Below are 26,207 nucleotides of genomic sequence, written 5' to 3' on the forward strand. Positions count from 1 at the left end.
TTACAGGAGTATAAATAAGAGTCCAATTAAAAAAAAATACTGCAGTATGTGCAACACAACTGCTGACTATGTACATATATTCAAATTAAAATTCATATTTATTTTCTTGTTTGTGAATATTTTTATGTATACAATCTTTTTGCTAGTTATGGGCTCCTGCTGTTGGTTTTTATTAGGTTTTTTAAGCTACCAAACAAACTGATGGATTATTTTGAGTTGTGTTGGTTTATATGCGACTATTGTAAGATTTAGAAACTGAACAGGCTTTGGGATACTTCTAGGGTTGCCAACTATACTGTTTTTCACTCAATTATACTGTTTACTGTTTAACAAAAAAAAAGTATACAAAATACTGTTTTCAGCATCAAAATGCAGACACATTATTATGTGTGACATTTAGAAGCTCACAATTTTTTTGAAATATATTTTTACAAAAATAATAAATAAATACTGTTTGTTTTGCTAAAATACTGTTTAATAATCTTCATAGACCTGAATATACTTTATTTCTTGTAAAAAAAGTTGGCAACTCTAGATACTTCCTTCCTATCCTTTTCCTCCCTATTCTACATAATCATAAAGCACCGAACGCAACCATAACTGCGCAACGAACGCCACCTATTGGACTCATAGACAAAACTCCAGTTTCAAACTCAGCAATGGCCGGCCGGCATCGATAACTGCGCGCGCGGTGTAAAAAATCAAGTTAAACCTGTGAATACGACTAAAAGTGCTCTGGTGTTGTGATCCCTGTGTTCCTGGCATCCTGTAAGTACTTGATCTTTCATTCATTTAATCTCACAGCCTGTTTCTAGCAATATACCTAAATCAAGGCGTCCCCGGCTGGACGCCAAACTCAATCATATTTGTGGTCCATTTCGAGCGCGAATACCTGTAGATTACAGTTTATTCAAGCGTTCTCAGGTTCAATTTCTATCAAAAACTCTGAGATTATCTAGATTTTTCAATTTTAAAAGTATTATCCTACTAAATATTGTTAGTTATACTCGCCGTGAGTAACCTATGCGGATTCACAGGTCATCTTCATTTAGTCGGGTTATATTACAATAATTTTCGTAACTATTTACAAATTAAATTGTTTACTATCTTATATGAATGTAACTATTCACAATTAAAACTATTTCACCTAAACGTATTGATTTACACCTAATACAATCTCAACTTAGGTTTGCATTTCATACGTGATTTCTTAATACCTACATACTTCACGAAACAAACACAAAATGGAGGAGGGCAAACTAAAACTTCTTCAATCTCAACGCGAATATGTCTATCGTGATATTCAAATCCTTTATGACTTATGACTTAGCTATGATTCAAGATCATTCAAAGGTATCGTCGTTCAAAGCGAGATATTCTCGGATACATTCAATTCGCGAAGAATTTGTTTCGTTATGTAGTAAAATACAAGCATTGGAGTTAGCTATACAACCTGATGCGCAAGTGTCCCAAAAATCTTTGAGTACGTTTGATGATTTGTATTGTGCCGTAATCAGTGCAGCGGCTAACTTGCCTACTACCGAGAAGAGCGGCAAAGTCGACGGAACGTCCTCGCATTCGTCGTCGCTTCTAGACCGAGCGGAAGTAAAATCTAACTCGGGACGTAACGCGCGGCTACCTAAACTTGAGTTGCCTAAATTCGATAGCAAAATAGAAAACTGGCAAACATTTTATGATATTTACAAAAGTTTGATTCACGATAATAAGTCGATTTCGGAAATAGAAAAATTTCATTATTTAGCGTCTTGTTTACAAGGCCCCGCTTTGTCTATTGTCAAAGGAGTTCCGATGACCGCCGATAATTACGAAGTCGTTTTTAATAGTTTAATCGAGCGTTATCAAAACAAGCGTCTTATAGCTTTATCATATCTTGATAAATTCTTCAACCTGCCAGCTGTAAAATCAGGCAACTTCCAAGATCTGCAAAAGTTAACAGATGAGGCTTATGAGGCTTACTATGCTCTCCAATCAATGAAAATCGAAAACTTGGGTGATTTTGTTTTGTTTTATTTAACATCGCGTTCGCTCGATCCGGGCCCCGATTCTCCTAAATTAATAACGTCAAAATCGAATAGAAATCGAATCGCAATATGATTGTAATAGCAGTTTTAACCATATCGGGCATTCTGCTACTAATAAAAGACCAATCGTATTCGATTGACATTTGATTGGTGTGCGATTGGTCTGCTATTTTGATGATTTTGGTATATACGGTAGTTTGCTGTACAATCATTTTGCAATCGTAAATCATTTGCAGACAAAATGATTCATTATTGAATGACAGAAAAGGATAAAAACGTTTATTTCAAAGAAAAAATAGCGGAATGCCACAACCGCTTCAATAGTAATCGAGTCGGAATTGGGTCTCAGTCGAATCGAGTCGAACGTCAATCGAAGGTCACTTAAGTAAAATTAGGAGAATCGGGCCCCAGGACACGCGCATTCGATTCGAAACTCAAACAAACATTTCGCAAATACCTTTTGTGAATTGTTAAAGTTTCTTCAAGATTATGTTAAAATCTTAGAAACTAATCAGCTATCTTCTAAATCTACAAATAATAATAATTCTAATTCCCCGCGTAAACTCGCGTATACAAAATTTCCGGACAAATCGGACCCGCACCGCGCGGGCAAAATAGCAGCGGACAAAAACGCTCATCTTATCTCGTTAAATCTAACTCACTTGCAAATGTGGCTTGTGCTCATTGCAATAATGCGCACTCAATTTATCAGTGCCCTAACTTTCAATCTTTAGACTCTCGTGCTAGACTCGCATCAATAAAAACTAAAAATAATATGTGTACAAACTGTTTACGTACAAATCACGTCATAGAAAAATGACTTGTACGGTGTGTGGTTTACGTCATCATACCCTGCTGCATATAGACCCAGCGCCATCCACCAGCGCTGAAGCGAACGTTACAGCTCATTCTCACGCTGCAGTTCCCAATCGCGATATGGTTTTACTAGGAACCTGTCAGGTGCGCGCGCTCAACACCGCCGCCGGCACGCAATGTACCGTGCGCGCACTCGTTGACAGTGGGGCGCAGGATTGTTTTATTACTTCTGCATGCGCAAAAACACTTGGGTTGAAGCTCCGCCGGTGTAATCTTACCGTAGCCGGACTAGGACAAAACTCAGTTACACATGTAAAGGGGGTGACAGACTGCACTATACTGCCTGTACATGGTGATGCTCCGCACTTTAATATCAAACCAGTTGTATTAGATAACATCACAGCTCTAATACCTAGCGTTAAAGTACCATCAGTCGTTCGAGAACGCTGCAAACATCTCGTGTTAGCTGATCGCGACTATGATGTTCCCGCCAAAATTGATTTATTAATAGGGGCGGAGCTATTCCACGATATTTACTCAGATATTGCATGAGAGCATCTTTTGTTCAGCTTCTCGCATCTTTAATAATTTACCGGGGCCTATCAGAACCATTATAGAAATTAAGAATTTTAAAAGGTCTCTCCATGATCTCCTAGTAGACAAAAGTTATTACTCTGTAAAAGAATTTCTGTCCGACAAATCTTTAGTGAAATATAGTCCCACCCAGTCGTGATGTGTTCAATGACCTGAATGTTATGTTTACAATATAATCTTATAAGTAACATTATAATTAGTAGATATGTATGTCTAATAAAAGTTGTATTGTAATTTGACTGTATTAGTTTAATTGTATGTAATTTAATTTTGACATTGGTTGGTATTATTATTTATTGTTTAACGACATCTATTAGTGTATTTTAATTTGAAGTGTTGGGACTATTAATAATAAAAACCATTGTTTTATTATTTGCATGCCCATTGCCGGCAAAACATGGAGAACTTATATTTTTTTTTTGTAACATCTATGTACTTACCACCCATGTTTGCAAAATAAATGATTTGATTTGATTTGATTTGATATTTATGACGGTCAACGTATCAATCTGGGGCCCGGTTTACCTACCGCTCTGCATAGCGTTTTCGGGTGGATTTTGACAGGGGCAGTCAATTCTAATTCTGTACCCTTGAACACAGCGTGCTCTTTAATCGCCACCACATTTAAATTAGAGAAACAAATTCAAAAATTTTGGGATGTGGAGGAACCACCACGTGCTATTATCACCGTACCCGAGAATGATACTTGCGAACGCATGTACACAGAACTAACCTATCGCGAACCTAACGGCCGATATGTCGTACCTATCGTCTTAAAGGAAGGCGATCGGTCATTGGGTGAATCTTACAATAATACACTCTCGCGTTTTACTAATCTTGAAAAGAAACTAAATCGTCAGACTGAACTTAAATCCGATTCCACTTCAACCTTTTCAAGGTGATCTTCCACCTTCCCGACTACAACCGGGTCATTGTTTTCAAACAATCGGCATCGACTTCGGAGGTCCGTTTATCATAAAAGAAAGTAGACGCCGTAACGCTAAAACTTACAAAGCATATCTCTGCCTCATAGTATGCCACGCTACCAAGGCAGTTGATCTCGGGCTCGTCACCGAGCTCACATCTGAAGCGTTTATAGCGGCCTTGGATCGGTTTGTGTCACGCAGAGGACTTTGTCACTCTATAGTCACAGATGGTGGTACTAACTTCGTGGGTGCCAGACGTTATTTATCGGAAGTCAGCGAAATGCTTAAACGCGATAGCAACAGTATTTCCAATCAGCTCGCTTCTCGAGGAATTACGTGGAAGCTCAATCCTCCTTCGGGCCCTCACTTCGGAGGCATATTCGAGAGCGGTATAAAATCTACTAAATACCATCTCAAACGTATAATCGGATCGCAGGTTCTTACCTTTGAAGAATTTTATACGATCTTAACGAAAGTAGAAGCCATGTTAAACTCTAGACCCTTAGTGGAATTATCTTCCGATCCCGACGAGGTTGACGCTCTTACGGCTGGCCACTTCCTCATCGGTCGACCATTAATATCTCTTCCCGAACCGGTACATTCGGAAAACGAAACTTTACGTACTCGTTGGCAGCTCTTACAGCGCCTATCTCAGAGTTTTTGGCGCACTTGGCAAAGGGACTATTTACATACGTTGCAACAGCGACTAAAATGGTTTAAACATGGCAACCATCAGCCGAAGTTGAATGATCTTGTAACCATTTACGAACCCAACTTACCTGCTAACGAATGGAGGTTGGGTCGCGTCGTACAGCTCCATCCGGGTAAAGATAACATTACTTGCGTGGTAACAGTCAAAACATCAAAAGGCTTACTTACAAGACCTGCTGTCAAAATTTGTCCTCTTCCAATTGAACAAAACAACTAATTTAACTACACAATTTTTTATTACACACATTATCTTATTATCTTAATTATTTTATTAAATGTTATTATTACTCACTTATCTTAAAACTTATACGTATCTAGTATCATATTATTAATATATATCAACTAAAATCTTATAATGATGACACATGAATCTGCATAGGCCTTCGATCTTAAATCTTAAATTATCAAACCGTATCTTATGAAATCCCTGGGTGATTTCAAGTGGGGGGATATGAACAGGCTTTGGGATACTTCCTTTCCCATCCTTGCCTCCCTATTCTACATAATCATAAAGCACCGAACGCAACCATAACTGCGCAACGAACGCCACCTATTGGACTCATAGACAAAACTCCAGTTTCAAACTCAGCAATGGCCGGCCGGCATCGATAACTGCGCGCGCGGTGTAAAAAATCAAGTTAAACCTGTGAATACGACTAAAAGTGCTCTGGTGTTGTGATCTCTGTGTTCCTGGCATCCTGTAAGTATTTGATCTTTCATTCATTTAATCTCACAGCCTGTTTCTAGCAATATACCTAAATCAAGGCGTGCCCGGCTGGACGCCAAACTCAATCAGAAACATTTTATATTTATGACCTTATCTAATAATTCTATTTTTTTTTTTAATAAATTAATACTTATCTACTTTATGATTTTAACGACAGAGATCATTAGGTACTTATTTTACTTTAGATACCTACTTAGTTATATGAACTGTATTGTGAGTTTTGTAGCTCAAAACACATCTCGAGTGTAAGTAGGTATAGTTCTGGTCCAACTTAATGACGACTCGGAACATTACGCGTGTCGCTACGCAGAAACCAATTTTAGGTACCTATGTATCAACACTCGACGGAGTTGTACCATATGGGGTATGGCACTTGTGCTCGAAAAATAGTTGGAAACCGCCTTTGATTTTGACGAAAGCTTTACTTAAGTACTTACCTATGCTTACGTATTAGGTAATATTTAGTAATATGTACCCATACTCCATTTTAATAGGCAATACAATAGTTAATTATATGATTATATTAAGAAAGGCTATCTTAAAATAAGCGTAACTTTGTTTTCCTACTTAAATATTAATAAATTGTAAGAGGCAACCCTAAGCACGGCCACGGCACGGTTGCGGTCACTGAACTGTGCGCTATCACATTGGAGTAACAATCAAGCGCTCGAGTTTTTAAGGTTCATTTTATAACGCAGCTAGGAATTTGTAGGTAGTTGGGGAACTTGTAGGTGCTTATAACAGTAGGTATGGACTTTTTTGTATGGAGTGATTTATCTGTTACGTAGTAAGTATTATATAATCTGTGCTATAACTAACGAGCTTCTACCTACGATAACGTAAGGTTATTACTTATTCCTGGTGTAACTCGATCCCTGATTGTAATATCTAAGTACCTGGTAGTTCATTCATTGATTTCACAGCAGGTTTTTCTACATTTTCAAATATTAAATTTAAAAAAAAATATTTAAAAATAAAAAAAATAGACGGCCACAGATATCGGGCACAGGGACCTGTATCGGTAGTTAGGGTCCCAGAGACAGAAACCTCCTCACAATACGTGCCGTATCAAGGAGTACTGCCTTCTGAATCAGTCCCTTGATCCAGCGTTCTAACGAGAGTCTCCTGAGGTGTTTGTCGAGGCTCTTGGCTATTAGACCATTGGCCGTAACGACAATCGGCACAATGACAGCCGTGGCGACAACCTCGTGCGCTAAGTCAAGATATAATGTAAGTAGCTGGTAGTTTATTTATTTCACAACATATTATTTATATTTTTAAGAATAAAAAAAACATAAGTACCTTATTGTTAAGTTATAAAATATGTAAATCTATTGATACATCTAATTCAAAATATTTAAAAATAATAGTAAGAATCTTAATATTTTAATTCTACACAGTTTATATTTAGAGTAGAACAAATCGCGTAAGTATAAGGCGAGCCCTGCAATAACATTGTGCAATATTACAGTAATCATATTGTGCAAATTAAATATTCGCTAAACATCATTGCGCAACATTTCTTCAATATGAATTTGCACAATACGATATATTGCGCAAAGTAAATGGGAGCGTCTAAAGTTTATTTATTCGTTTTTAAGAAGGCTTACAGACTTATTACAATTGGTAACAATTATATTGCTGCACCCTATTCAAGTAGGCTTGAGCCAAAGTCTAAAGAAAACAATGTTTCTCAAACTTTTAAAGATGGCGGGTGTAACCCGACCGATGACAAAACGTCACATTTTCGTCATTTCGTCAGGGTATTATTTCCGTATTTATTTTTATAAAATATGTTCTCTACATGTCAGTCGTTCGTTCGTGACATATAAAGAACCATTTTTATGGTTTGTTTACCTTATTGTTGTCATAGGACTTTATATCGTTGCTAAACATGTTCACACATGAAAATACTTAATACTGCGATAATAATAAAAAAAACTAAATTGATCAAAAGTAATTGTTAAACAATAGTTTCGCTAGTATTTACCTTGTCCTGCTAGCGGATGTATAAAAAGATCAACTCAAGGGGCAGTTTGTTGAAGCTTGACGTGCTTCTAGCTAAGAAGGCGTTTCCCTTGTAATACATAATTCGTAGATGAGAAAGGATTGTTGAGCAGTGGGCGCAGTAAGCTGAGCTCGGCACTGCACTGCACACAAAACTGTTGGTTTGATGCCGAGTGTAACAGTTCAGTATTCAGCGAGTTCTTTGTGTATGGTTATACACGTAATCATATTCGGGCTCCGCATCGGGTCGTTCGCGCTCGTGTATCTCCGCATCGCGTCGCTCACGCTCGCGTATCTCCGCATCGCATTCATCTCGCAGCAGGTTGTTCACGTAGAACCGATTCAAAAACTGAAACAAACGTGTGAATGAGGGCGAAGCTAGTAACGTTCCTCGTCCCTCGAACAGCCGCATGCTGCGCGCTGCTGAGGAGGTCTTGCGTGATGACATCTCCGCTTGTGACTAGTTGTGCATGATCCCGGCGCAGTTGAGTGGTGGCGCACTGTACTCACGCGGTCTGAAGCTGGCTGACCGGGAGTTCGCGCGCGACAGAGACGTATGCAGGCCACTGTGATGAGCGCCAGCAGCAACACCGCCGCCGATGTTACCGCAACCGTGACGATAGTCGCTGTCCAGTCTGGAACCAATGTGTCTGTACGTGACGCACGGATCTGTGTGAGCAACGTGCCTGCCAGGCAACACTGCTCGTGCATGACTCGATGTACATACACGGTTTGCTATCCCTGGTTCAGGCTGCCCGCTCACGTCACACTTTTTGTGGCACAAATGATCGGGCTGATTTTTGTAGGATACTTTTTACTAGAATTTTCTGAACGATTTCTTGTAGAACGTGTGCGTTGCACTATTGCAATCAGTGTGTTTTATTTTTCTCCTACAACGAATCGGTCACCGATCATCGAACGGATGAGCCCTATCCCATCATGGTGCAATAAAGATGTTTCCCAGTGATACACAGTGGGGCAGGAATGAGCTGCATCGCTACACACAGACTGACTCACTCTCACTGGCGGCGGTGACTGTCTCTGGCTGGTCAGCAGCAGCGAGCACGCTCGTCACCGGCTCCCTCGTCGTTGTAGACGCTGTCGACGTGCTTACACTCGATGCGTTTCTTTTCAGGACATAGGCTACAAACAATTAGTTCAAATTAGAACTCATAATGTTATGTAATTGTACCTACTCTGTGTGTAGCACACAGAGTGACTCACTCTCACTGGCGGCGACTGTCTCTGGCTGGCCATGAGCAGCGAGCAGGCTCGTCACCAGCTTTCTCTTCGCTGTAGACGCTGTCTGACGCTTTCTCGTAGCTGTAGACGCTGTCGACGTGCTCATATTCGTTCCCTTTTCCAGGACATAGGCTACAAACAATTCGTTTAAATCAGAACTCAGAATCTAATGTACTGGCAATGGCAAACAAATCAAAATTAATTGTACAGTCGACGCCGCAACCGTATGTGTTGTGATAGTGGGAACAGTAGGAACGTGCAAGGATCGAATGTCCGTTTATTTAGACTCTTGGTGTGCTGTGTGCTGCGGTGATGGTGCAAGCGATATACTTTAGTTTTACAAAAAGCATACAAACTACAGAGTGTCACAGCTACGTACCTATAGTGATGTCTGACAAACTCACTATCACCCTACAGCCTTCCGCTGCACAATAGGCATCTGAAACATTAAATAAAATAGCAGTTAAAGATTCCGTACATCGTCGCATGTTGCCCAAGTACTGAAACATGTCCACAGACAGCAGGATAACCAGATCCTCGTCATTTTTGACAGTTCATACACGTGTCTCTACCAATGATTGTCGCAGGACACATCGCTTATTCGTTATTATGAAGATATTACCTACTCTGTTTTAAATACATATGTAGTATGTATACCTACTTATTTATATTTAAAATATACCTTGTAAGAAATTTACCTAATGCTTAAGGACTAAAAAAAGCAACAACTCGATATGGATACTTATATGAAGTATGTTTTAATTAATGCGAGGTAAGTAGGTACCTGTTTGTAAGAGCGGAGTTGCATCTGAAACAAGTATTCCTTCGTAAATAGTATGTTTTATGCATATATTTTCCTTCGTACATATCTTCAACTTAATTTTGATTAAAGGCTTATTAAAAGCTCTTTCTTTTAAATTAAGTAAATTTGAAGTAAACATTTTTAAAGAGGAGCTTGAATCTTCATCTACTACCAATCTTATATCTGAAATTGAAAATAGTTAAATTATAATGAATTAGTAAGTAATCAGGAAGTCACCTGTTAGGTAGGTCACCTGTAAAGATACACAATACTTGCAATGCAGGTTAAATTATTTGATAATATCTATTGACTTCTAATCAGTCGTGGATAAGTCAAAGCCGGATCGAGGGTCGATTCGTAAATCGTGGTCCGTGGGCGATCTTGTCATGACGAGTTCTTCCGTATTTCCCAGTGTCATTTCAACATCTTTGACAGTCGTTACGGGTAGTCAGAAGTCAGAAAGTCTGACAAACAGTCTTATACAGAGCTATTGGGTTGCCCGGGTAATGATTAAGGTCAGTTAGGCAGTCGCTCCGTGTAACAAACAGGTACTCAGTTGCATCCGGTCTGACTGGAGGTTGACACCAAGAGTTTTTAAAAGGCCAGGCAGTTGATAATGTGACAAGATTTGCCTTACTGTTAGTTAAACTAACTACTGTTAGTTTGGTTATGCATCCGAAAATCTCAAATTTCAAAAACTGAAAAAAAAGATGGATGCAGTGTCAGACATGAATTATTGCGCTGACGGGTAACAGTGCAGTAGGAAGAAGTTATATCTAAACAGAACTTGGACCTACGCAATTTAATTGATCGCCTAAGAAGCAGTACTAGCCATTACGGAGAACTTCGTACCATCCGGTACCGCTTGACAGCAGCGCCACCTACCGACACGTACCATACGTGAACTAACATCAAATATTAGGTAGTATTTAGGTCATCACTACATAGTATAAAACAAAGTCGCTTTTTCTGCCCCTATGTCCCTTTGTACGCTTAAATCTTCAAAACTACGATTACATGCGGTTATAGATAGAGTGATTGAAGAGGAAGGTTAATATGTATGATACTATTCATTATATGTATAGCGGGGAAATACTGTTATCCCGTGCGAAGCAGGGGCGGGTCGTACCTATGGATATATGTACTAAACAGATGTGGATGTGAAACTTACCATCACTGTACGGTGTTACATACAAGTTGTCGTTAATGTCGACCACTAAGAAGTGCGTTGTAGCTAAAGCGCTGTCGTAGTGAATTTGCTGCACATAGATGGTACCAGTATAAACTGGTTCGATGACTTTATCTGAAAACAAATATTTATAGTCTGACACCAGTCTAACCAAGGGGTATTGGGTTGCCCGGGTAACTGGGTTGAGGAGGCCAGATAGGGCAGTCGCTAGTTGTAAAACACTGGTACTCAGCTGACTCCGGTTAGACTGGAAGCCAACCCAAACATAGTTGGGAAAAGGCTCGGAAGATGTGCGGTATATTAACTTACGTAACATCTCTGATCCACGATACACAGCTACTTTTATCGCGAGACTCGATGGACACAACATAATAAAATAACCATAAAATAAAATACAAGAAGAAAACATATTCACAAACATGGTGATGACTAGCGCACTCCTTATGTCTCAACTCTGTTTAAACGTAATTGAAAGATAATCCCCCCTTATGTCTATTCTAATTTAATTATTTTCATACATATCCTTATTTTTATCCTTGTTGTTACAATGTTTATACAATAAATCGGTGAGTAACTGTCGGTCTGTGAATAAGGGCCTCGACCCACAATAACATCATGCAATTAAAATAGGCTCAATATCATTGCGCATTCCAATATTAAATTCAATATTAACTCTATACAGTCTTTGCACAATGCAATATATTGAGCAATGGGAGGTTTTCTTTTTGAAAATAAAAAACAGTTCTAGATGGCGTTGTACCTACTACGTGAGTGTACCTTTGCCAAGTTCCATACAAACGGAGATACAACGGAAGAACACGCATCTGGGGTAGTGTGAGAATCGCCTTAAGCTCCAATGGGTAACGAGCCCATTGACTCGACAACAAAGGCGACTTCATGGTAAAATGTTGTTTCATACTTTGCGATAAGGCCTATTTTGGAATACTTAATGTGACAACAGGATAAATCGCTATTGAATTATGCTAATTGTAGGCATTTGTTAGTATGTTACGGCTACAGCCACTGCTTGGAACCTTGCAACTAGTTTGACGTTTCGTTTCAAATCATTTATTAATTTGCAAACATGGTTTGTTAGTACATAGATGTTACAATAAAATATAAGTTCTCTATATAAGCTTTTATAGGCCTATAAATTAGTAATTAAAAAACCATCCAAGAGCGTATCAGACCACGCTCAATGTAGGTTCCGTAGTTTCCCGAGTAGGAATACCATTGAATCGAAAAAAATTAACAACTCAAAGTAGCCCAATGTAACATCTGAACTTAGAAATTCATAAACATGGAACGCATTTTAAAACTATCTACTAAATTATAAACCATAAATACTGCGAACATTTTACATTAAAATGTGACGTTTTGTCATCGGTCGGGTTACACCCGCCATCTTTAAAAGTTTGAGAAACATTGTTTTCTTTGTTAACCTTTTGGCTCACGGCTCGTTGAATAGGGTGTAGTTTACGGAATCCTAAAAACCAGTTGAAGTTAAACATTCACCGTCTTACCACAAAAACTTTTTAACGTCAGTTTATGCCTTGTCTAAAAAAATGTCAAATTATGACGTTGACATAAGGTTCATTTTGCAGCCAAAATTTTATTAGACAAGTGTAAAACAGGGTTTAAAGTTTTTGTAGTAAGGCCCTCAGGCTTTTGTTTTGATCTCTGATCTGACACTTTATATATCTTTTATATATCTTTATATAGCGGGGCCCAGCACGGCCAAGGCCTGCCGGGCTGCGGGATTGTTCGCGCGAGTTACCGCGGCCCTAGTACATGAAAGGCCTACGACGGAACACTTCTGTCACTTAGTTTTCACACTTAATTGTCTGACACTCCCTCACCGCTGCTAACCCACAGCGGGAGGAGTCATTTGATGATTTTTGACGAACTGCACGTACCGGGATAAAATATAGCGTATGTTACTCGAGAAGAGTGTTCAAATAGTTAAAGATTTTGTTAAATCGTTCCCGTTGCTATGTTTATTTGTGTTGTTTAAATAAACTCAACAGCTATTCGAAGAGGAAGACATTGTGTTTTTGCTTGTCTAGATGCAAAAACAAACAGTTTTCCTGTTTATAATATTAGTATAGTTAGGTACGACAATCAAAGACGAGCAAAAGCAGCCGAGCCTACTATCGTGGGGTTGGTGAATCACTAGCAGTTTAATTAGGCTTTAGTTAGACAGACGGACTGCATTTCAACTGCAAATTGCAGTTCAAGGGCAGTTTGAATGCAGTAGACACGACTGCAAATCAACTTCAGAACACGACTGCAATTCAACTGCAATCGGACTGTAGGTACATTTAATTTGCAATTCTATTGCAGTCGTGTCTACTGCATTCAAACTGCATTAGAACTGCAATTTGCAGTTGGATTGCAGTCCGTCTGCCTAGAACCAAGTACGGCGGTGCTTAGGACCGCCCTCCGCGTCGGAACGCGGAGCCAACCCGTGTGAATCATGTAACACGAGACTGTTAGGTTAGTAAGCACACGATAAAAACAAAAAACGTGCGACATTAGTAGTCTAGTATGTCGAATGAGGAGCGATAATACTAAATAAACATTACAAAATCAATCGAAATGCATCGGAACACGTCGACGTGACTGTGCAAGGGCTCGCAGTGTTGGCAACGCACTGCGCAACCCGCCGATAAGGGGGTGGATATAGGGCGACGGTCGAAGCCTCCCTCACATCGAACACAACAGTTCACCATGAAGTGTGTCATCGCTCTGTGCTGCTTCGTCGCTTCGCTGGAGGTGAGGAGTTCTATTCATACATAGTTAAAATATATTGTTTGACTTGACTGACTGCCTCGTTGGTCTAGTGGTCGCAAGCGCGGCTGCTGTGCTCGAGATTTCGGCATAGGTTCCCGGGTCGGGCCATTTTGGCCTGTGTGTTTTCTTAAACTTTCACAAAGCTGCCCGAAGTCTGGAAGTTGGTGATTGATTCACCCGTGCATCGGAGAGCACGCAAATGTCGGTCCTGCGCCCGATGTCTTTCCGGTCTTGTCGGATTGCCGTCCCATCGCGCTATGAGAGTGAAGGAATAGTGAGTGCACCTGTGTCTGCGCAAATGCTCGTGCACTATAATATATCCTGCGCAGCTGGCTGATCTCCTTACATGAGAACAGCCGCCGTGGCCGCTATTATTATTTTGTATCTATTAGTTACGGTATGTCCAGTGCTTTACCATTACAACAATAGCTTGGGCCGTATAATATTATTAATTTAGCAGCAAGACTTAATATTTTTGTATTACATTATCAGGTAGCGTACTCCCAGTACGCGTACGCATGCCCGGCCGCGGCGCCGGCGCCCCTGGTGCTGCCCGCACCCGCCGTGGCGCCAGCGAACCCCTGCGCCGTGCCACCGGCCCTAGCGGCCCTGGCGCCCGCTCTCCCCGTCCTAGCACCCGCCCTGGCTAACACTATCTCAGCGTCCATATCTGCGTCGTTGCCTCCCCTACTAGATGCGGCCCTGCCTACAGTGTTGACTTCTGTGTTGTCGGCTGCTGGGCCCCTGTTGGAAGCTGCCTTGCCTCCGGGCTGCGGTTGTGGTGCACCTTTGGCTTTGCCCGCCCCTGCTGCGTACGCCTTGCCGGCCCCTGCTCCTTGCGCCCTGCCCGCCCCTGCACCTTACGCGCTACCTGCCCCGTACGCGCTCCCTGCACCGTGCGCGGCTCCTACCGTGGCGTACGCAGCACCCCTAGCGCCCCCGCCAATGTACGCAGCCCCAGCCTGCGCGCCAACCGCTTGCTTGTGCTACTAAGTTTGATGTGAAGTTTCAATAAAGTTTCGTTTCATTATTCAATTTTGTTTTGTTATTTCAAACTTGCCCATTTGTAGTTTTATCACAGATTATATAATAGTTACTACGTAACAGATAAATCACTCCATACAAAAAAGTACATACCTACTGTTATAAGCACCTACAAGTTCCCAAACTACCTACAAATTCATAGCTGCGTTAGAAAATGAACCTTAAAAACTCCAGCGCTCGATTGTTATTTCAATGCGATAGCGCATAGTTCAGTGACCGCGACCGTGCCGACAGCGAGCGTAGGATTGCCTCTTACAATTAAATAGGGAACAAAGTTACGCTTATTTGTAACTGTCTTCCCGAATATCAATGGAGGTGCCCAACTACTTTTCGAGCACAGAACACAAGTATTCTATACTTACCTATTACCCCTGGCACAACACCGCTGACCGCTGATACATACCTACTTACCTACCCAAAATTAGGTTTCTGCTCAGCGATATATGCAATGTTCCAAGCCACCATTTAGTTGGACGAAAACTATACCTACCTACTTATACTCGAAATGTTTTTAGCTACAAAACTCGGTAATCATTGCATGTATAACTAAGTATAAGTATCTAAAGTAAGTCGCTTATTTTTAAAATGACAAAGAAGATAAGTATTTTTACTTAAAAAAATAGAAACCTATGTATATTCATACATAGGTATAAAATATATCTAAATGCCTATACATATATAATAGGAAAACTTTGCATTTTCCTAAAATAGTCACATATACACCTACATAAATCAAAATAGTTCTTCAGTTTATTAGATAATTTTTAAAAGCAAATAAAAAATAATCAATAATTGACCTGTCTACATCTCTAGGTAAACGGAAAAACGAAAGCTTTATATTTTTTCTTTTACTTGATCTGCAACCAAGCACAGCACATAACTGGCCAGAGGTCGTCATGTTCACAAATAGAAATAATAAACATAAAACGCGCGCGTCGCGAGCGGCTGTCGAAAGCCCTGAGCCGCGTGGGGCTACCGGTAACCCAGCGAGCGGTAGGCATTTATCGCGCGCAAGTACGTCGAGTGACAGAGGCCTGGTTTTATTGTTATTTTGGTGGTATTAGCTCTTTCGTATTTAAAAAAAATATTTTCGTGATAAAAAACTAAAAGGAAGGAATTAACTGTAAAAAAAACACAAATACACTTAATCATAATATAAAATCATTTAATAAACTTTGGTTAAAGAATTTAAACATGGCGCTAAATTCCAAACAACGATGAGCGACGGACGCGTGTGTTCGCGCGCTTTTGTGAACAAAACAAAATGGCGGAACTCGCGTCAGCCGGACCCACAACCGACATACCACGAACATAATAATAATATAACCCCCGACTCTTCGAAATGGCTGAGTATTGCTTAACTAAATATCCTTTTGACAATAATTTACGAAATCATTTGATAAAAATAAAAAATATAATTAATATAGTCATTTTGTAGTTAACGCCAGAATTACAATTCAAATTGAAAGATTACACGTATGCAATAATTACCCAAGACTCTTCTAAAAGGTTATGTAAATAGTTGAATGGCAGATTAATATTATTTTTTGGTTCGTCTAGCTAAAATTACTTTAAACTATTTGTACTAGACTGCATTTACAATGGCAGTTTTAAACAGGTTAGCGAAATACATACTTATAACAAAAATTTGAATGGATTTTTTAATTTTCCAAAATTTGATTATTTTAAACATACGATCAAATACAGCTGACTAACCAAGAAGTCGGGGGCTGAATAAAAATCAATTAAAATGAAAAAAAAAAAACAACTAAAACTAAGATATGCATTAACTGAGCGACTGACTACGTCGACTAGTGGGGGGACACGTCACATTGGACTGTCGTTAAAAAACGAAAGTGTCGACAGATAAAACATATCGATAAAAATAAATAGGAAACAGCATTACCGTTACATAGATACATTTTAGTAGACACTGAAATTAATCTGGTCACAATTTTTACTGTTCTATTTTCTTATTAAAGCTCATTTTTATCTATCGACAAACCTATTAACGGGTCTTCCCAATATTCTATCTATCTATTGTTTGACCTACCAGAGATAGAATTTTGACATTTGTCAACATAGACATATTGACAAGTTACATCAAATTCCTATCTTTAGTAAGTGAGACAGATAGATTATTGGGAACGGCCGTAAGTTTATAGGCACTGTCTACTCAAGTAGATAAGCCGTTGAGACAGTACATTGTGCCGTGTTCCCGCCATTTGAACCACAGTTTGAGACGAGCGGCGCGAACCGAGCTGACTAGAATGCTAAACCAATTCCAAAGTGAACATTATTACACGAGATTCACTCACTACTCAGATCATTCAAATTTAATTAATGAGGTAATTTTAATAATTGTTTAACTAAGAAAAGTTTTTTTATTTTTTGTAATATATAAGAAAAAAAGTACTATTGCGAAAAAAGCGTTGTTATGAAAAGCGATCTGAGCCAGTTTCGAATATTTTGTAAAAAGGACAGGGGAGCGATTTTGTGTCACTTTTATTGGTACACCGAAAACTGCTCTATATTTTGTAATAATTTAAATTCTAATACTATTTTGTAGACGGAATTACGAAATACTACTTATTTGTCTAAATTATATCAGTCAAATTGCATCTACTAACTATATTTGTGAAATATTCTAAATAATACAATGCACTGGGCTAAACACATACTATTTGAGACTCTGGTTCAAAAGTACAGATTCATGTATCTGTCTCATTGATGGTGTTGCCAGGTTGACGTGTTGTGTGAGCACACTATCGCCCCCTGTGTTGCCAGCAGAAGGTATCAAACTGTGGCGTCGCTGTGTTTGAGACAGTTGTGCTGCTTGTAAACAGTGGCCTGCGCTGGCGGGCCAATGGTCACCAAAAAGATTAATTCAAGAACTCGCAAAAATCTGAACTCGTTCGCACTGTCGTGGCGGTAATTTATTATTCGCATGGAGGAACTTTATAAGACTATTGTATAACTTTCTAACTAAAAACTTTAGTAAATAATATTTTTTTCTTTTAAAAAGAGTGTCCATGGAGTTTTCTTTCCGGTTCTTCTCTATGAGACCACCTCTTTGGAACCTTGCACCTAGTTTGAAAGAAGTTTCGAAAGAGCTTTTATAGGCTTAATTGAAGTAAAAAAATGACTTTGATTATTTATCACCACGAAGTGCTTACGAGCCATTCAGTTCGACTTCTCACCAATGTTGGCCCACATTGGTCTCCAACGTCCAGCCAATGTTTATAAGCAGCTAAAAATAACCCCTAAATATAATTTGGCAACTATATTGCACTACAATCTAATTAAAATTAACAATGGCTCCAATATGACACGATTTCGTATGCGTTTCAACTCTTAGGTTAGGCGATGCTTCTCGATGGCAACGTTGGCTTTGATAGTACTAGGTTTAAAACAGTACCATGAACAAGCTTATGGTTTAAACTTGATACTAAAGCTGGCACCTTTAAGAAACCGTTTTAGAATAAAGTACCAGTTACGTATTTTGACTTCATACTTTGATGTTGTTTTACCGAAGATTTACAACAAAGTTAGCAAGCTAGGTAGCTTACGGCGCAAAATTGGCGGAGCACATCGAAGAAATTTTTTTAAAGACCGAATATTTTCGACATTGACATTCATAATTAATTATAATTACACCTTTAAATTGCCTCTGCGTTCCGCCATAAATGTGCTGACTCACAGTACTGTTAGAACCAGCTTTCAATCTGATATAATCCGACCAAATCTTGTCGTCCATCGAGAAGGCTTGTTTTTGGCACTGCTGGCCAATTTAAGGCACTTTCTTATATTACAGAGTTATAACGAGTGTCATTGTATATGCAGAATGTTGGGAAGTAATACTTCAAAGTATATTTTTAACATTTAACGAACCTGGTACTAAACTAAGTTTATCTTAGCGTAGACAGGTTAATATTAAGAGCTGGTACAACCATGTTACTATAATTTTTAGGAAAATGTATCCAGAGGATTCACTTTCTTAATGTATTTTTTTTATTTTTTACAACAATTCTGTAAAATAACCAAAATTAAATGTCTGTGAATATAGTTTGAAATGGTAAAATCAGCTCTTTTACAAAAAAAAACTGAAATAAAAAGTAACCAATCTTTTTGAGCAAAACAAAAAGAAATTACTTGTAATTATTAAATGTTCAATATCAAATAATACTTGGCTTCCGGAGAATTTGAAAATGGATAACTAATATCTTCCCACATTCTACATATAACAGGAAAAACAGAGTTTTCCTTATCGACAAGCTGTTCATACATTAATTAACAAATATTTAACATTACACAATACCCCTTCCCGATACAAAACAAAATTAATAAAATTTTACCAAAAAAAAAACAACGTGAAGACATGTTTTACACATTCACATAGTTCTTATGTCAATTTTATTAAATCAGTATTTCAGTAATTGAATATATTCAATTTAATAAAGAAAATAATATTGCTCCATTTAATAAAACATAACATTTCTTGTACTTGCGCGTCTTGCCCGGGTATCGAACCTGGGCCTTCATACTAAGCAGTAGCTCTCAGGGTGATATGACATTTGTCAAATATCTTTGTCCACGTCAATGTACATAAGAGGACTTTACAACTTCGTCAAATGCAGAGGCTACACCGACATTTATGAAGTATTTGTATTTAAAGAGATTTTTTTATTTGTACCTTAAAGGCTCCGAAATCACTGAACAGATTTGATAAAATTGTATCACTTTTGTAACAAGACTATTTCTGTCTCTACAAATAAAGATTTTTCATCTTATTCCGAGTAGTATAGGCTATATTTTTTCCGGGTACGTGAAGAAATTTCCACGGAAATCGGCAAACAGCCAGACTCAAATAAAATATTCATAAAATTTTTAAAAAGGAAACTTTGAATCAAAAGGTTTGTTTATGGGGTGCTGTCCAATGAAATTTAACGTGAAAGAGTGCTATTTTATTAGCCTACTTCAACTTTTCTTGTTGATTCACATTTGATAAATGTCACACCACCCTTATCGACAGCAGAGCAACGCGAGTAGCGACGTCACTGTATTGCGTCATCATCTTATCGACATCGATATTGTAAGCCGTGACGACAGCTCTTATCGCGACGCACGTCACTTATCAATGCGTACGAATAGTTTCTGTAGTTGCAAAATGCCACAAAAGAATAACATAATAACATATTTGATTAGAAATATTTTATCGATATATTTTTGCGAATGGACGTCACTATTGTCTTACAATATGAACAAAATCAAAATTGTTTTGCAATTTTGTGCATGATTATCTCACGTTTGGCTGAACCGATTTTAATGCGGTTTTTGTTGGTTTCAGTTGGAAAGTTAAAAACTAGAAATTAATCTTTCAAAATAAGGGGCAAATGAAACGCGAGTACTTTGGACTTTCGTTTACTACAAACTATTCTTTCGCATTGATAAATTACTATAAACTAAATATTTTATGACTCATTTTTGCAAAACTGCTTACTGATTACTAGTTTGAATAAGTAATAAGAAACTTTTTTCTGTCACTTTATATTTCAAGCAAGCAATTTTGCAAAAGAATTTCAATTAAACAATTTTTTCTTTCAATGACACAATTTTAGAATATTCATAACTGTTTGCTCTATTGACTCTTTTTTACCGACATTCCAAAAGGGGTTCTGCATCCGAATTTTAGTATTTTTTTCATAAATTATTTTACAAAAGTCTCTTCTGCGCCATTGAATGAAAAATTGTGTGTTTTTAAGCTAGGAATTCACTTGTTAAACACAACGTTACAAGTCCTTACAATTTAAGTTTCTTAAATAAAAATTACGTAGGTAAGTCACTTTCAAATATCTAAAAAATACTGTAAGCGACTTACTTAGCGGTGTTAGATTTTTATATTTACCGTAAATTAGCTACTTACGCGACTTTAGCGAAATTTACAAGGCCGGCTTTACAGTACTATAATCATCGGCAAGGATAGCCCTGACCTTCCCTGCGCAGAAGCGATTTATTGGTTTATTGCCTTAAGTGTACAGTGCGCAAAGCGATCCCCACTCTCCCGCCGAGAGCTCATTATCCGTGCCGATTACTATATGTTGCGTTTAAATACGTCGTGTAAAACAAAGTAAATTCCCAGCTAATACTTTACAATAGTTTCTTCCCCATCCTATCCCGGCGGCCATCCCATCTGACGGCCTCCCAACACGTGCAAATGTAGATGGTACACAGACTGGGCGCCGTCACGACCGTTGTTGACGACCAGCCGCCAGCCCGAGGGGGCCCGGGCCGCTCCCAGCGACCTCGCAACCAACATTAGGTGGCCAAGTAGCTGGAATTAAGTTGAACATTGTTAGAAAATTGTGAGTTTCTAAAACCCACAGAGCGATGTTTGCTCGCTTCGGGGATCGAACCCGAGACCCTGATCATGCCAGTTGCGCTATCCACTAGCTACACCAACGAGACAGTTGTTGCAAGTAATTAGCTAATAGTAGAAATTGCTAAAAGGTGTGTAAACATTAAACTTATTGTAAGGAATGTACCGATAAGCTATCAGCATTACGTCAGCGGTTTATAAAACACAATAATTACAATTATTTATTTTTATCAACAAGACAAACAAACGCCACATAGATTAACATGAAATTTTTCGTATTTTCCTTGTTGTAATACAGGAATTTCTTTTATATCTTCGCTGATTATATTATTCGGCCTAGGTGATACTATTTTCATATAACGAGATCGGCTGCGCAGGACATAGGTATTATACGCGCATTTGCGCAGACACAGGTAGAGACGTTTTATAGAGATCTTAAAATGAAGCTGACGTCTTTTATTGAAAATAAAAATATATGACTGATATTTCAAAACATTAGCAAAATCCGGCCACAATCCGGAGGGAAGAGCCCTCCTGAGAAATGGTAACCCCAATTGCGATTTAGTACGGAATTAAGGATGAGGTGCAACATTTAACTATAACGATAGCCGAACCATAACCAGCAGTACAGGTACTTGCCGCCCATTGGTCAAATCTGTGATTTGACAACTGAAAATGGTTCGGTTATCGTTTTTTTAGGGTTCCGTACCCAAAGGGTAAAACGGACCCTAATGTTTTCGCTCCTCTGTCCGTCCGTCCGTCTGTCACCAGGCTGTATCTCATGAACCGTGATAGTTAGAGAGAAGAAATTTTCACAGATGATGTATTTCTCTTGCAGCTATAACATCAAATACTAGAATAAATTAAATATTTGGCCATACAACAAACGTGATTTTTTTGTCCGTTTTATAAATAATGGTACGGAACCCTTCGTGTACGAGTCCGACTCGCACTTGGCCGGTTCTTATTGTTTAAGTAATTAGTAACTATTGAATACTCTGGATACACTGGCGTATACCTAATTGCATCCCATTGAACGATTATGTTGTAATTCACAATGGCGGCCGCAGATAGGGTCGGTCATGCGCTAAATTCCTTCGCTATCAGACTCTTATCACGCCTCGTAGCTTAGTCACGCCTGCCTTACCTACCCACAGCTATACCAACTAATAGTAAAAAGAAAACATTTTTTATGTTTGTTTGTAACTTAGTACCAAAGGCTCCGGAACTTCTGATGCCCTCCCTACTAATATATAAATGCGAAAGTAACTCTCGTCTGTCTGTTACGCTTTCACGTCTAAACCACCGAACTGATTTTATTAACATTTGGTACAGAGATAGGGTTGACCTTGAGAAAGAACATAGGATAGTTTTTATCCCGGACTTTTGAAGAATTCTCTTGGAAACGCGATATAACCGAACTCTACGCGGGCGAAGCCGCGGGCGGTCTGTTGTGAAGCTACACTATTCTAGAGTGAAGTAGGCCATATTACATTCAGGTACGGGAAGACGCGGGTGAATCCGCGGGTAAAGACCTTGCTTCATATCAATACATTTTGTAAGCATCCTGACTGTAAAATACCTAACTACAGACATGACAAGTTGTTTGACGCAATTGTACACAGATCATCCTTAATCTATTTTATTGAATCAAAGTTTAAAACATAGAATTACTCTAGGAAATCAGCATCAGTTGGAGATATTATCGTCTCATAAAAAGTACAAAAAAATGTTTTTTCCTATATAAAGATTTTGTGCCAAAAATCCTAAAGAAGGAAATCATGTATTTTACTTATAGGATAAAGTATTGTTATCCTCGTAAACTTTAATTAATTACATAATTTGTACAGTCATTAATTCATTAAATTTTAATAGCCAGAGATTTACTTTACCCATATAAATGATATAATGTTCTCGTTTATTTTTATATATCTTTTAATTTTAGGTAATTCTTATTGATTTATTTATGTCACAACATATTTTCTATATTTTTAAATATCCTAAAACATAGATGGGCACAGATATCAGGTACAGGATTAAAGGTACCTTTTTTTTTTTTGTTTCAGCTGAGGAAAATGCCTGACGCATACACACACCGCCCGGGGAGACGGTGAGGTTATGTGGGGCTTGCACCCACTAAAAACCTCAGCGTTTGTGCCGTCTTCTGCCTTTTAAAGAGGGACCACGAGGACCAAAGACGACTTTCGTGACCTCTCGGCAGTGGCTGGTCGCCTCCGTCTACTGGCGATCCATCTCAGCAGCAGCTCGTGCAATGCAGGTAGTGCAGTTCCCCGGTCTGCTACCTGCTGGCTGCAGGATTAAAGGTACCTACCGGTGGTTAGGGTCCCAGAGACAGAAATCTCCTCACAAAACGCACCGTATCAAGGTACTGCCTTCTGTATCAATCCCTTGATCCAGCCGCATAAATTTCAATTATATTGACCTATAATAGGCATAGCAAACTAGATTTGTATAACAACTTATGTATTTTTTTTTTTAATGTTAAATATTTATCGAGAGATACTATAAACTTCTTTTTATCTAGCTAGGAAAACAAAATAGTTGTGTTGGATGTGGGCTATCAATAAAATTTATTATAGGCTCAAAAAAACTTTTGAAACTTGCCGCGCAACGGAGCACAGACAACTATGTATTCAGGCTAATACAAATAGTTCGTAACTCACCTCCATATCATTAGGTTCCGCATCTTGCAACCTTGGAATTCTTCGCTTTGGTATCACTAGGAAGTGCACGGGCGCCTGCGGGGACACGTCGTTGAACGCCAAACACTGCTCATCTTCGTAAATAATATCAGCTTTGATCTCTTTCGAGATTATTTTGTCAAAAATCGTCGGCCCCGGCGCCGCGACGCTCTGCGCCTGCGCGCGACGCACTTCATCACTATACGGCCTGCGCACCGCTATGGCCGAACCACGAGACAAATCATAAATATTCGTGGGATAACTCTTCTTTAATCTAAACTTTAAGGCGCGTTGAATCACTTTGTTGAACATTTTTATTGTTTTTCACATCGGAATTCCATCGTCACAAAATCACTCGAGTTTTGAGTTTGACAAATTTGACTTTGACATTAGAGATCCTTGATCGAATTTGACAGTAATGTCATTTGAGTTTGACAGTTTGAGTAATGTTGCTGCGTTATAAAATAAAAGCTACCATGTGTTAGAATGTTTTTTATCAGCTTGAGCGATTCCCTCACTCTTTCAAAGTGGGGCGGAAATGTTTTTAAACAAATAATAGTTTCTCCGCCCACCGCTACTACTGATTAGGTGGACTCAAGGTCAGTGAATAATGCAAAAAACTGTACTAACTGAAGACCGCTGTCCTACTGGCTATCGTTTTACAAGTGTTGACGCTAACGACACGCGTCACGTGACAGCTACTAACGTTAGCTGAACGCGACGTTAACCTTGCGTGGGTAAGCGCGACGTTGACGTTAAGGGCGAGAACCCATACGTGCGCTGGGCTAATGGAGCTCGCTACTGTCACGAAGTGACGTCAACGCTCATAAAAACGCCAGTGGGATAGTAGTCCAACTAAATTAGTTCAAAAGATTAATATACATATAACCCACTGTCCAATTTTTGGCTTGATGTAAACTGAAACTGGAGATACGTGCGTTCTGTAGGTACAGTTTGACAGTGTCTATTATTCTACTTTATCGTTCAAATAAAAATACAGGATGTTTTTTTATACAAAATATAATTTACTTAAAAAAATATTGATTGTCATCATACCTTTTACCAAAGCACGAAGAAGTGGCAAATGAAATACATTTCAAAATAATATCTTAAAACAACTGACCTGCTTGCGCGTAACCTTTACCCGTAAATACTTCTATATATAAACAAACATAGTTTGTAATACCAACAAGGCTACAAGTAAAAACATTTATTATTTTACTAAATATAATATAACACAATTTGAGCAACTTTCGCGGAAAAATAACTATATGTGTAGAAACTTATCTTACATTTTAGTATTTATACTAATTCAAAAGTACATCTCATTAACAACAATTTGTAAATACCAACCAGTACTTTAAAATATCTGTCAGGAAACAATTTTTGCCATTCTCCAGATTTTTTCACTTTTCGCCTAGTTTTCATATTCACAATCATATTGTTTATTGCATTGTATATTGTAATTAATTAATGTCCATGGAAAATATCAAATAAAATTGTTACCATTACGAAATGATTTATGCCGACAAGAATTATCACCAAGGAATATCCATCTAGATTTATTATATAATACAAAATCTTATGTAAATAACACTAACTACATATACTTTGTTATTAAAACTAGATTTTTCCCGCAGTTTCTTTAAAGTAGCTAACGTGACGTTTTGAGCTTCGGATCGCTACGCGTTCGATTTGCCCACGTATTATCCATCCTTACGGTCTTTTCTAGAGTACAGTTTATCTCACAAAATTGTAGGAAAAAGATCATTTCTCAAAGTATTTCACGTTAAATACATTGTTTGACTGCTTTTTTAAACATCACACATAAGCTTTTATATTTCAAATTCGTCTCTTTCACAGGATGTTGTTTTATACTTTAACATGTATATATTGTATTTAAACAGACTCTCAGCTCTGTATGCGCATGAAGACTGAGCCGATGACTGTGAGCAGCAGCTTGAAGGTCCTGAACACCAGGGTTCTGATGTAGTGGTTCTGCAGCATCAGCCTGCAGATCAACGTCACCACGAAGAACAGGAAACCGTAGTGGACGTAGTACATTCTAAAGTATAAAACATATTTCAGTGTTATTTTAATTTCTTAAACATATATAAAGATAATTATGTATAAAAATACATAGGTATATTTTTAATGACCAAACTCTGTGATTTTAGGTTGTTCCGTGCAGAAAGCGAATACATAAATAAAACGCAGCGCATTGTGCTACTTTGCA

General features: G+C 38.5%; 4 protein-coding genes and 1 long non-coding RNA gene across 10 annotated transcripts in view; 2 read left to right on the forward strand and 3 right to left on the reverse strand.

Annotated features, from left to right (window-relative positions):
- The first annotated feature begins 554 nt into the window (after nt 1-554).
- LOC135119056 (uncharacterized) lies at nt 555-26,017 on the forward strand. Of its 3 annotated transcripts, none has more exons than XR_010277954.1 (3): nt 555-768; nt 23,336-23,593; nt 25,879-26,017. It is a non-coding gene; the product is annotated as an uncharacterized LOC135119056 (long non-coding RNA). The 3 variants fall into 3 exon arrangements; XR_010277955.1 differs by lacking the exon at nt 555-768 and adding an exon at nt 3,961-5,789; XR_010277953.1 differs by lacking the exon at nt 555-768 and adding an exon at nt 22,851-22,988.
- LOC126053502 (uncharacterized) lies at nt 7,846-11,515 on the reverse strand. 2 transcript variants are annotated; one of them, XM_049851107.2, is made up of 8 exons: nt 11,366-11,515; nt 11,039-11,170; nt 9,850-10,050; nt 9,445-9,504; nt 9,048-9,197; nt 8,841-8,966; nt 8,334-8,458; nt 7,848-8,172 (listed from the first exon to the last, which is right to left on the reverse strand). In XM_049851107.2, exons 1-8 carry the CDS (start codon nt 11,475-11,477, stop codon nt 8,014-8,016), a joined length of 1,065 nt encoding a protein of 354 aa, XP_049707064.2. In that variant the 5' UTR covers nt 11,478-11,515; the 3' UTR covers nt 7,848-8,013. The 2 variants fall into 2 exon arrangements, with proteins under 2 accessions (XP_063898563.1, XP_049707064.2); XM_064042493.1 differs by lacking the exon at nt 8,841-8,966 and having other exon boundaries at nt 7,846-8,172.
- LOC110383048 (nematocyst expressed protein 3-like) lies at nt 13,267-14,884 on the forward strand. Its single transcript, XM_021343764.3, has 2 exons — nt 13,267-13,831; nt 14,342-14,884. Exons 1-2 carry the CDS (start codon nt 13,787-13,789, stop codon nt 14,840-14,842), a joined length of 546 nt encoding a protein of 181 aa, XP_021199439.1. The 5' UTR covers nt 13,267-13,786; the 3' UTR covers nt 14,843-14,884.
- LOC110383046 (adenosine 5'-monophosphoramidase HINT1) lies at nt 16,042-24,385 on the reverse strand. The gene is made up of 2 exons (XM_021343762.3): nt 23,954-24,385; nt 16,042-21,224 (listed from the first exon to the last, which is right to left on the reverse strand). The coding sequence occupies exons 1-2, from the start codon at nt 24,281-24,283 to the stop codon at nt 21,063-21,065; spliced, it is 492 nt and encodes a 163-aa protein (XP_021199437.1). The 5' UTR covers nt 24,284-24,385; the 3' UTR covers nt 16,042-21,062.
- LOC110383045 (putative fatty acyl-CoA reductase CG5065) overlaps nt 24,974-26,207 on the reverse strand; it is a 53,813-nt gene continuing 52,579 nt past the window's right edge. For all 3 annotated transcript variants that reach the window (XM_064042492.1, XM_064042490.1, XM_064042491.1), the window contains exon 13: nt 24,974-26,036. In XM_064042492.1, the coding sequence (XP_063898562.1) occupies nt 25,883-26,036 (154 nt within the window). In that variant the 3' untranslated portion in view covers nt 24,974-25,882. The remainder of the gene's footprint in view (nt 26,037-26,207) is intronic.

The sequence above is a fragment of the Helicoverpa armigera genome, chromosome 29 (assembly GCF_030705265.1).
Source record: "Helicoverpa armigera isolate CAAS_96S chromosome 29, ASM3070526v1, whole genome shotgun sequence".
In the NCBI taxonomy this organism is placed as follows: domain Eukaryota; kingdom Metazoa; phylum Arthropoda; class Insecta; order Lepidoptera; family Noctuidae; genus Helicoverpa; species Helicoverpa armigera.